The sequence below is a fragment of the Epinephelus fuscoguttatus genome, linkage group LG23, assembly GCF_011397635.1.
Source record: "Epinephelus fuscoguttatus linkage group LG23, E.fuscoguttatus.final_Chr_v1".
NCBI classification, from domain to species: Eukaryota; Metazoa; Chordata; class Actinopteri; order Perciformes; family Serranidae; genus Epinephelus; species Epinephelus fuscoguttatus.
The window spans coordinates 5999734-6012526 of NC_064774.1; the positions used below are offsets into that span (position 1 = coordinate 5999734).

The 12793-nt window shown below is 44.9% G+C and overlaps 1 protein-coding gene across 1 annotated transcript in view; it reads left to right on the forward strand.

Annotated features, from left to right (window-relative positions):
- Positions 1 to 8632, forward strand: part of npy2rl (neuropeptide Y receptor Y2, like) — a 78439-nt gene extending 69807 nt beyond the window's left edge. Inside the window, exons 5-6 of the mRNA XM_049567699.1 lie at positions 4437 to 4590; positions 6413 to 8632. Of these exons, the coding sequence (XP_049423656.1) occupies positions 4437 to 4590; positions 6413 to 6994 (736 nt within the window). The 3' untranslated portion in view covers positions 6995 to 8632. The remainder of the gene's footprint in view (positions 1 to 4436; positions 4591 to 6412) is intronic.
- The last annotated feature ends 4161 nt before the right edge of the window (positions 8633 to 12793 follow it).

Here is a 12793-nt window from a genome sequence, read left to right on the forward strand (position 1 = left end):
GAAACTTAACAATAACACTTTTGACACACTACTGGACATGCTTGTGCAGGAATGTGATCTAGCAACCAGGATTACATGTTTCCCTTACGTTAGCATGTAGCTACATGTAGCAGTGTATGTAGCATAAACACTTGCAGTAGCATGCCAGGAGCACAAGCTGTTGTTAGCTTGTTGCCAAAATAGAAAAACATTGGAAGCAGTGTATCTGGAATGAGGTTTTACTTTTACATATATTTACCTGTTTTTTTTTTTACCCAACTTTTATTTACCACATTTATGTTCCCGTGATCTCTCTCGGTGTAATTTGCTCTGGAAAATATCAGCCAGCTACTGTTTGCTGAAATGTGAAGTTTAAGTGTGAATATTTCGTCTAACAGCAGCTAAAGCTGACTTTGAAGTGATGGAGGATAAAGTCTTCAGTTTGATCTGTCTCTCTCCACCATCAGGACTGTAAACCTGCTCACTCTATGCGCGCTGACGTCCTCTAAATGACAGAAATGTAAAACACAAACATCATTTCACCTTTGATATAGCTGCTCTCAGGAAAAAGAGCATTACCATGAAGCTTCACATGCAAATGGAGCCCACTCTGCTGGCCTCGCTGCACCGCTGACAGCACCATCACGCTTTGGTTGGCTGCTGTTCTGCTAGTTGGAGTGTAGGTGTTGAGAGCAGCGGCGAGGTGAGCTTTGGGGTGAACAATGGCTCATTTACATAATCCCAACCTGTGTGACCCTGCAGACCTGATTACAAAGCTGCTGGACTTGAACAATGTGTGTCTGTTGAGTTGAGACAACTTTGCAGCAGTGGTGAGCTACAGCGAGAGGTGAGCTCACACATGGAAAGTTTGCTTCCGATATTAACAATTTAAATGAAGTTCTAACAGAGCAGCAAACTTTAAACGCTTCCTTTGTAAACAGATTTGCTCCTCTGGGATGTTGTTGGCGCTCTCGCCAGCGTCCACAATCTGTCGTCATTGTTTGTGTGTTTTGCGTCCACCTGTCCAGGGACTGCAGATGGGAATCTGGTACAAAGCTTCTCCACTCTGTTTGAAATTGATGTTTCTGGCAAATGGTTCCAGACAAATACATTTAAACAGAATATATTTCATGATCTGAGCGTCTGAGTCTGGTGTTTCTGTTTTGTGTGGACAACAGTGCACGCCAGAAAAATCAAGCTAATTCATTCTGTATACTGATAGCTTCATCACCATCATCATCCTCCTCAGCTGAGGTTTAATATAACGAGCAAAGAGAAATGTTCCCTGCTTCGCTTCATGTAAGCATCACAGAAGTGTAAATGATTCTGGTTTCATCGCCGTATACACAGAACATGTATGTGCTGCACATGAGAGTGCTCACACACAAACATATGACGACACAAACTTTGTCAAAGACCAGAGAAGAAAGAAAAGTTAGAGTCCTACTTGTGAAGAGGTTAGAGTTTGAGTTTCCTCTCAGGTTTTTGCATCAGCTAAAAGCAGCTTTTGATGCAATCTGCACAACAACAAACGCTCGGCTGCCAGAAGACCACAGAGACCCGCTTGGCTCGTTTCTAGTAAACCAAGCTGGAGCACATTGTGCTGCCAGGACGTTCACAGCTCAGAGGCCGAGTCTCACAGTCGACTGTAATGCTACCTGGAGGCCACGACGAGAACCCGAGAACCAGAGTGTGTAATGAGTTCACTTATTCTTCTGCTTGTCAACGCTGTTGTTGTGCTGAATAAGCTGCGGCCAAGACAGAGGAGGTGATTATCAAAGTTTGCTTCACTCCTGCGTAATGGAGAAAAGTAGAATGAAGACGTTTTTTCAGGGTTTGTTTGTTTACATTAGTTGCCGTGCCAGCGGTTGGAAATTAAAGTAATAGTTCACAGTAACAGTATCAAGTGTAGTATATAGTGTGTAGTGTATATGGAATGGTGTTGAGGGGAGCAGAGTGCCTGAGTATAAGCATATCAACTGAAACAGACGCTGAGAGTCAGAACAAAAAATGGCAAAAAGGTTAAAAAAAATAACCAAAAGCGTTTTGTAAAGTCTGTGTGGCATTATCCAAGTGACTGCATCCAAAACATTTACTTGCTTGTGCTTTACATTGACAAATATCATAGGAGGTGTTTGATTCAAAGTGTGAGTTTTGTGGAAATAGCTGTGTTTGGATTTGAGCTCTTGGCACAGTATGTTAGTGGAGCGGCACAGCTCAATATTTTTGTAGAATCGTTTAATTTTGTGATAGAAGCACCAAATTTGGCAGATGTGTTGACAAATATATTTAGAACAAATCTGGATACTGGGGCATCAGAAACTCGCCCCCTGGTGGCCACACGGCGCGTTGTGTACGCAGCACTATGCAGCCAAAATGCACAATACTGGCGGTCACCACTTGAGGCAGACAACAGAAATATAATAATAATAATTGTGAAGACTCTCATGGGAAGAAGAAGAAGGGTCTGGTCTGATCATTCGGTCGAGTCACTGTGTGCATTCACACCAGCGCCTCTAGCGGTTATACGAATATTGCATCTCGCGCACACGTCGCGGTACCTCGCGTTGAGATGTGCATTCGACGTGTCAAACGAACACAGATCATGCGTGGCAGCCATGATGCAGTCCCGTTTGCGTTGTTTGGAGTAAGTATATTACGGCCCTAAGCTGGACCATGCTACATGCCTCCACCAAGTTTTGTGAAAATCGGTTGGAAACTTTTCACGTAATCCTCATCCAAAAACTGAATGGAAGTGAATGGGCGGCCCGTGGACACGCCACCTGAGTTGGATCAACACCAAAATTTAATGTATTCTAAGGTGGCATGTGTTACATCCCTCCACCAAATTTTGTGAAAATCGGTCAGACAGTTTTTGTATAATTCTGCTAACAAACTAGTAAATTGGGCAGCAGAGCTAAAACATTGTTTATTTTTGCGATAAAAGCGCCAAATTCGGTTCATTTATATCTTAATATACTGGAATACAACACTTTGGTTACCCTCTAAATATATTTGTCAACACATCTGCCAAATTTGGTGCTTTAATCACAAAAATGAACGATTTTATAGCTTTGCCACCCCATGGAAAAATCACATTTGCACGTCAGACGTATCACATCAACATTTCTAAAATGATGTACGATATGAGCTGACTTTGTCGTGAGGAGGTGGAGGAGATGCCTGCCAAGCTGTGCACTACTGTTTAAGACCAACAGATAATAAAACCAGTTGTTCTTTGGCAAGTCATCATTTCTTGCAGCTTTTTAGCTCTCAGTATTTTCCCCGCCAGGATAGTGCTACGAAAACCAGTTCTTTTCTACAGAAACATTATTTTGTTTCCTGCTCGGATACTGCTGCAAAAAGCGTTTTTATACTGAGACGTTGTTTTGTTCCCCACAAAACACAATTGTTTTTTTACCAAGACATATCTGCACGATAAAGGGTTGTTGCCCTCTGAGATAGTGCTACGGAGAGCACTTCTGTTTTTCCGGGACATAGCTTTGTGTCCGGCCATGACGATGCTACGAAAAGCAGTTGGGTTTTTTAACCAAGACATTCAGTAGGTTTTCATGGACAGTTTAATTCCCTTTGAAATGAAAGCGCATTCCCATTAAAAGTGATCTTGTAAACACCTAATTCAGAATGAAAATGGCCTATGAGATTGAAAATTCAATCCGATGTAAGGGGCTGGAATATTCCGTTTCTAATTCCCAATGAAAGAATTTCTCTCACTTGTATACACTCATTCCTCTTTGAGTTCATTCCGGTCTTTCTGCGCATGCTTGTTTCCTTGCCCTTCTGCGACGACGTATATAGCGCGCGCAACAAGATGGCAGCACTTCTACCTCCCTTCTTCGACCTTCTGCCTCCCTTCTCCTCCTCCACAGACGAAACATTAGCAGAACAAGGTTGTTGTCGTACTGCTGCTTCAAGAATATAAGCAAAACAAGCCTGAAAAAGGCACTAAGAACGGCGTCGTCAAGCATCTTGTTATCCGGAGCGAGGACTACAGTGTTTTCTTCCAGTAAACATGTAACATCCGCCCCGCCCCCTATCCAATCAGAAACCTTCCCTGCCCCAAACCTTGTGCAGACCCGAATAAAGGCGATTAAACTGATCTCCGTGTAAACCCTCATTCAGAATGAATATTTCCCATGTAAACTACCTGGAAAGACTTTAATTCAGAATGAGAAGCCATCACGTAACCACACCCATTAACGTTTATGAAACTGTTGTTCCCTTTAGACACTGAGACACAGAAACATCGGGGAGTAGAGTCCAGGTTGAAAAATACAAAAGTTAAATTGTAGACTGGTGAACTTTATGTAAACGTGTTCTCTTCTTTGTTATTGATCTGTAACACCAACTCTGATGTTTTACACATAAAAAGATGGATACAAGTGATGTGTGTGTGTGTGTGTGTGTGTGTGTGTGTGTGTGTTGTTGTGTTCCAGGTGTATCGTGTACCACCTAGAAACCAGGATGCGTAAGGACGTGTGTTTTGGGGTGATCGCTTTGACCTGGGTGCTGAGCGCTGTGCTCGCCAGCCCTCTGGCCATCTTCAGAGAGTACGGCTCCTTCACCCTGGAACCTGGACACACCATACAGGTACACACACACACACACACACACACACACACACACACTCACCTGTAACACATGAGTCCACTCACTTCCCTCCTCATCCGTGTCTTTGATCTCCTCGCTCGTTCCCCTCCGCCGCACTTTCCCTCCTCTCTCTTCCATCTCCATCTCTTTCATCTCTCCTTCCGTCCCATCATCCCCTCCCTCCTTTCATCACTCACTCCACCTCACAGACTCCTCTCCATAATCTCCATACTCCCTCCACTCTTCAATCCACTCTTTCCCTGCCTCCCTGTTTGAAGCCTTATCATTCCAGGTTCAACACTGTCATCATATTTCCCTCATTTGTTGCATGTTTCACTCGACCTTCATTCATTTCCAGCCTCAACACATGCTCTTACTTTTTCATTAGCCGCGTTATCTCATATTCTGCTCTAATTTCCCATCTACATGCAGCTTAAAGCTGGGGTAGGCAGAAATCTGGACAAGGAGAACAAACGGCAGAATTTTAAAATATACTCCTCCTGCTGCAGCTCTCAGCTCTCCGCCTGAAGCCCCTCCCACCAGATGACCACGGGCGCATGCACGTGCTTCATATTGTAACCCAGTGATTTCCCTACGCTGATTTATTCAATTGTAGAGCTTCCTCTCTTTATCTGTTTATCAGACCATGAATGAGACAAGAATTAGCTGCTAGCCACACTACGGTCCCTCTGCCTTGCTCCCTGCCATTGTGGACTGACACTCCTGGAGGAGAGCAGGCAGCAGCTCTTTGATCAGCGGGGCTGGGTGTCACAGTGGGCTGGTGGTCTGACCTGTGTAATGGCAGCAACAGAAAGTTTGCTGATCTGGCAGGGCTGATCAGGGCTGTTCAGTCCCGCGGAGCTGGGGTTTGTGCCAGCTGGATTCATGTTCTCCAGAGCTGCTGTCCGCTCTCAATGAGGTGGTCTAGCTAACGTTTGGCTCCAGTTAGCAGAAGGCTAAACTGTTGGCGACATTTTCTCTCCATCTCTGAAACATTTCGCAGATTCTGACACGTGTTTTGTTTCGTCTCTTTTTGATAGGGCAGGTTCCCTTTTTTGGGTTGTAGACAGTTGCTGTCAGTACTAGAATAACAACTAAGAAGGGAAGGGGCCATTGCCCCCACTGAACCACTTTATGCCTCTGGCCCAAGTCGTGGATCACTGGCTGATGTGATCCCACTGCAAGATGGTATCTTTCTTTTATAATCTTATTCCATGTGCTCTCATCTTGGAATTATTGGTTTTATATTTTTTGTTATTTGTCCTTTTGTTTTTCAAATCCTTTTATGTGTTTACATGACTTGACTGCCAGGGCAGTAATTTAAGAAACACTCCTGAAGGTCGTATTAAGGCTCAATCATACTCCCTTTACATTTGCAAAAAGATACGTCCAATGCAAACGTTGTAATCGCCACTGCTCTTACTTCTGTATGTACACAGCGTTACACACTTCCATGCATCCTTTATGACAGTTCGTTGTCTCTTACGGTACGATCTCACCTGATCTATACTTCTTAAACCATGCTCAATGATAGATACATGTACGGACATGGACTGAGCCTTCTGTCCGTTCTCTGCATTCATTTCCTCCGTATTTTCGTATGGATATGGCTGAAACAGAGCACTGCTGCCGGAGATCATGGAGGCAGTGTAGCATAGTTCAACAACATATATGGTCCTTTGAGTTGAAGGACTTGTTTATAAGGTAGAAAACCAAAACAAAGAGCCAAAAGATGCTAAAAAGTTCTGTAGAGCTGAGAGGACCTAATAAACCAGCTAATGTACACGACACCAAACTAAACTTTGGTCCTGTTGTGTTTCAGGTGTGCACGGAGAAGTGGCCCGGTAAAAACACCGACGGGACCGTCTACAGCATCTCCATGTTGATCCTGCAGTACTTTCTGCCGCTGTCCATCATCTCCTTTGCCTATGCCCGCATCTGGTCCAAACTGCGCGGCCACGTAAGCCCGGCAGAGAGCGGTGGCAGCAGCAGCGCCGGCTCTGAGCGCCACCGCCGGCGCCGCAAAACCACCAAGATGCTGGTGACCATGGTGGTGGTGTTCGCTGTCAGCTGGCTGCCCTTCCACGCCTTCCAGCTGGCCACGGACATCGACAGCACGGTCCTGGACATGCGCGACTTCCGCCTGCTCTACACCATCTTCCACGTAGTCGCCATGTGCTCCACCTTCGCCAACCCGCTGCTGTACGGCTGGATGAACCGCAACTACCGGGCAGCCTTCCTTGCCGTCTTCAAGTGTCGCAGGGGAGGGGAGAGGGGGAGGAGTGGCCGGTTGGACAGCATTCACCCTGTAGGAGGAGGAGGAGGAGGAGGAGGGAGGGCGAAGAAGATAGTCCTGGAGACTCAGGATGTGGTGTCCACCCACCTGAACGCCACTGATGTGTGAGCGCCTGAGGGAGGTGGAAACGAAGAGGGTGATGGAGGAGGGATGACAGGAAAATGATGGAGAGATGACGGAGGAAGAGGCGGCAAGGAAAAGAAAAATCACAGTCAGGAAATCTTTTGTTCCCCAGAAGACAATAGACGAGAGAAGAAAACGAGATTCCAAACGGAGACGGAGACAGCGGGGAGATAAAGATGTGAGAAAAAATAGAAACAGCAGAGTGAGAGGGAGGCGACGGGGGGATTGAAGAGTTTTTGGAAGCCCAAAATAGACGAGGAGGCAGAGACGAGCAGGGATTAGAGGAAGAAGAATGACAGGAGAGGAGAAGACAAACTGCTGAATGACTCAAGGTCTCCTCGACCAATAGAAGCGCCGTCCCGCTGAGGACGTGACCTCATCACGACAGAGGATTTGTTCAAGTGACATTCAGCTTTGCATGAAGGATTTGTGACACTGACAAAGTGGTGTTGGAGTGGCTTTGATTTTCTGATGACAAAAATTTTCCGAGACATTTGATGGAAAACTTAAGATTGTTTCCTCGACAGTGACGTAAAAAAAATCCTCCAACCTTGGACTTTAATCTCGTCAAAATAGGGCTTTACTCCATCTTCATTCCACATGTGAAGCATTTAGCTCGTACAGTTAAACCCAGAGTGGCTTACAGGGGGTGGGACCAGGACGCGTAAGCAGGTCTGCGGGGAATGAACCGGCAAAATATCTGCAGCATCAGCGGCTTCCTTTTGCAGCGACGGATATGAGGGATATGATTGTCCATGTTCTCTCTGAGGCCTCCGGGGGCCGTGCAAAAACAAGTTTGTCAGGTGAAAGAAAAGCCAAAAAATGAAAAAAAAAAGTCACGGATTTTGAAGTGCGAGGGGAGGACAAGGATGCATGATGCAAGCTTTGTGAAATCTCAAGACATTGTTATGTAATGAAACTGTGTTTAATGTGGATTATCCTGCAAAGAGAGATGGATGTAAGAGTGTGAGCAGAGGTGGACATTATGACGAAGAGGGGGAAAGAAGGGAGAGAGTTTTAGTTTTGTAGATGAAGGACAGAGAGCAAAGAGTGACAGACGGGCGGGAGGGACAAAGCAGAGAGAGGATCAAAGTCAAATGTGGGATAATGAGGAAAAAGAAAAGAAACTTCAAACAAAAAGGCGGCAATTTAGTGTGAACTGAGACAAGAGCCTCACTTACAAGTGAACACATGAATGTTTGATAAAACCTAAGTTCTTGAGAATTCTTTCTGTTGTCGACAGGTTACACGCTCCCACCTGTCTGTCGGGTTCACAGCAGGGTGAAACCAAATCACTTTTCAAAATGTCTCTCTGTGACTTCAGATACGTTCATCTGATTTAGACGAGAAGGGATTCGTTAAATTTGGGCGCCTGCACGTTTGGCTGCTCATTTTGAGTTACGCTTCAATTAAAGTTCCGTTACAGAGGTTAATCAGCACCACACAGTAGATATGAAGATCATTAAAATATGATTATTCACACTGAAGTAAATCTAACTACAGGGACCAACCCAGTCTCCAGAAAAACTGTTGCCATTATATAGTCATAATTGCATTTTAATTTGTATTACATTTTACATTTTAACAATACTGTGTGGTCAGGTTTAGGCTTTAAGGGATAGTGCACCCAAAAATGTAAATCCAGCCATTATCTACTCACCCATATGCCGAGGGAGGCTCAGGTGGAGTTTTAGAGTCCTCACATCACTTGCAGAGATCCAAGGGGAGAGGAGGTAGCAACACAACTCCACCTAAAGGTTCATTCTCACTGTCGCGATGTGGAAATGCGGGATGGATTTGCGGAATATTCGCGCAGCGCTTTTCCACGTTTAAACCATACACACAGGCGCGGTACGGACATGGTGCGGAATTTCGCGTTGTTGTGTTCCAATTCCACGCAGTGTGAACGGGTGTGGGTGAACATGGGTGAGAGTAGCAGCAGCAGCAGCAGCGAGCTAGCAAGCTAACGTTTAACAAACGTCAACATCAGCTTTCTTTAGTGCTTACCACTCTCACCGCAGCCACCAGCTGGACAATGGACTGCCAAAAGTTGTCCTTTAATTCATTGTTCATAAAATCATCCCGTCTGTTATCAAAAAGGACGGGGTGCTGTGAAACGAGGTTTATCAGCGTTTCTCCCGTACTATTTTTGGACTCTTCCGGGGCTGCGCGACTATGAACAAACAGTTTCATCGGCCCAGCTGTGTAGTTCCGCCAGCGAATTCCGCCGGGGGGTCACAGTCTGGGCGGAAACTTTTTCACCGCACAAAAGTTCTGCCCTGGCGTGCAAACTTCCATTAGAACCCACGAAATCAACTTTTATATTTTTCCGCGAGAATAATCCGCGCAGATATTCACCCTCAATGAGAATGGACTTTAATTGAGGCTGACGGCGCCCCAGATTCAAACGTCCAAAAACACATCATTGAAACCACAAAATATCTCCATACTGCTCGTCCGTAGTGATCCAAGTGTCCTGAAGCCCCGACATAAAAAGTTGTTTGGAAAAACCTCATTTGAACTCTGTTTTTAGCCTCATTGTAGCCTGTAGCTCTGACTGCCTCTCTGGGCACCGCGCTTTTCCAAACAACTTTTTATGTCGGGGCTTCAGGACACTTGGATCACTACGGACGAGCAGTATGGAGATATTTTGTGGTTTCAATGATGTGTTTTTGGACGTTTGAATCTGGGGCGCCGTCAGCCTCCATTAGGTGGAGTTGTGTTGCTACCTCCTCTCCCCTTGGATCTCTGCAAGTGATGTGAGGACTCTAAAACTTCACCTGAGCCTCCCTCGGCATATGGGTGAGTAGATAATGGCTGAATTTTCATTTCTGGGTGCACTATCCCTTTAAGAAAGATTATGTTTTGGCTTAAAATACCTGGTTTGGGGGCATAATGCCCTGCTGTAAAAGCAGTGATGTCTCATTAAAAAACAGCCATGTTTGGTGGCACTACCCTGCTAGGAAATGCAGTGATGTCTTGGTGGAAAACAACTGTTTTTCAGGCTCTATCGTGGCAAGAAACTTGGCAGTGTCTCAGTAAAAGCACTGTTCTTGCTGGACAAGCTGGCCTAGGTCTCACACCATCCACCATCGCTCCAACTTCCAATGAAAAGTCAGCTCATATAATTACATCACTTTAGAAATGCCTCTTCAGTCCTGAGCAAAGCCTCTCAGGCAGTCTTCACTCGCTCATTATGTAGAAAGAAGGCCTTGAGATGCAAAGAAGGATTCACTTATAAGCCAATATTAGCATAAGTTATCATTCATGTAGTTCCAGAGACTTAAAAGATTACTCCACTGATTGAAAGTCAAACAAGCTCTGCCAATCAAAAGGTCACGTTTTATCCAATGAACTTTACAGTTCGCCTCTCATTCACCCAGTCACACACTGATGGCAGCGAGTCGCCATGCAAGGCGCTGCCAATACGCCAACGCCTCCCACCCCCAGCCTCTCGTGGTCACGTCCATGTAGCTGCCAATCAAATTAAAGTCTACTCAAACAAGCTGGACATTCCACAGCCTGGCAGCCCAACAGCTGTTCCCATTAATAATGTATGAAACATTAGTAAATAAAACCCTTTATAAACGGTGCCTTAAAGGCCTTTTCCACTACAGGAATGTTGAGTTCCCCTCGACTCAAAACTGTGTTTCTCTACTGTTTATGTTCCCTGAAATGTCCCTTGACTACACTGACTTGTGTCTGTGCGGTTTGTCACTAAAGAGGTGTCGGCACCAGCCACCAGCCGAATGCTGCTGAAACATGGAGGTGTCTGCTGGATCGTCTCCATTTACCAGCCAGAAAAACAATGTGAATCTTTTGAGTTTGGCAGGTGGATGAGAAAGTTAGTTTCAGTCTTGTGGATGTATCTATGCACTTCCCAAAAATCTAAGATTCAAACATACGCCAGGCAGCTGGATGACATACATCACAAATAGAGTGGTGCAGGAATGAGTCCTAAGAACCAGAAATGAGTTTGAATTTCCACGTTTTGTTCAATTCAATTCAATTTTATTTATAAAGCCCAATATCACAAATCACAATTTGCCTCACAGGGCTTTACAGCATACGACATCCCTCTGTCCTTAGGACCCTCACAGCGGATAAGGAAAAACTCCCCAAAAAAACCCTTTAACGGGGAAAAAAAAACGATGTTGTTGTTGATGTTGTTGATGTTGTTCTATGCCTTTGCGTCTTCTTCTTGCTTTACATAGCCTATCAACATTACTAATAGGTCTAAATGAGAAGTCATGAACATGTTTTAGCACAAGGTGGCTCGTCAGCAGTGGGCTGGTTACGAACATCTGGTTGGTGGCAATGAATGTCTCTATCGTCCTCCGAGACTGTTAAATCCTTAGATTTGAAGTCTATAGCTAACATCGCTGGGGAGATTGAAAAATCGGGCTGAAATCATGTAGTCTGAACCCGACGTTACAAAACACACTGTCTGTGTCTGTTTCCAGTCACAGTCCCAGCTGGACGAGGACATCTAACTGGCCTACTGTCCTTGTCCCAGTATACAAGCACGGGAGGGGAATCCATTTATTGAGCCAAGTGCGACTCCTCTACGATAGGTGGAGATATGCCCCCTTTCAGCTTGTTAGTATTGGACCTTTTTCCTGTTGACCTATTACGTCACAGACCAAACAATGGACAATCAAGTTAGCTACGGTTAGCTAGCAGCTAACTGCTACCATGGTGGACAACTTTACAGCTCTGTACATTTGGTCCGTCCAAAAAGTCACGGCTCTGGATGTAGATTTCTCCATGTTGTTACCGGCTTCTTCTTCTCTTACACATTTAATGCTATTGGACTTCCGGGTCAAAGCCCGGGGCGGAAACTGTGGAGCATGCTCAGAGCGCCTCGGCCAGTTTGGGTCTGAGTGACTGTATACATGCAGGAGTCAGTCTGACCAACGCAATAAATCCATTTTCTCTAATGTCATGTAAACATAGTGACTGAACAAATCAAAATAAATAGTTTTAAACGTTATTACACACTTGTGACTATCAAAATAAACCCAATGCGCCCATATGAGGACAGTTATTTCAAAAATGACTTACTGTTCAAAGATAATGTTCAGTTTTTACATGTATCAGGTCCAACTGATCCCAAATAGCTACGAGAAATTCAAAATTAGCCAATTAACATTAACAAAAGGTCTGGTCTCACCGCAGGGAACTGTTCATATGAACCACCACTAGTTCATTTACATTTCCCAGTGACATCAGGTAATGATGTTTCAAAATCAAGTCATTTCTCAGAGTCAGAAACGAGGCAAAGTTTTGTGCCGTCCACTTCCTGTGGTGGAAATCGTCCGTTATTAGAGAGCGGTGCCCAAATAACATTTATTCACATTAAAATGCTGAATGTCACGCCACGATTTCCACCTCCTTATTTACACCTCACCCTGCGCACTATCTCCCATCTTTCCCATCATGCTCCGGTGCAGGAGCTGCCTGACGGGCCGAACTCATTAACCGGTCTGCGGCGACTCACAGGGCAGGAGACCGTCAGAGATGTAATGTGGGACAGTGCTGACTCTCCTCCTGCAGCTCATCATCATCATCGTTTTAAAGGTCTTCATTTACACGCTCCAAATTAAATTCATTGTTCATAATGTTATCAGCAAAGGTCATTTCATTGTGTTCAAACTTTAATTGCCTAATTGTAATTACAGCGCTCAGTTTCCTCTGACAGCGGCTGAATCAACATGTTAATGCAGTGTAAACACACAAGGCTGAGTAACGACCTGCAAACACTTTGCACAACGTGAACGAACA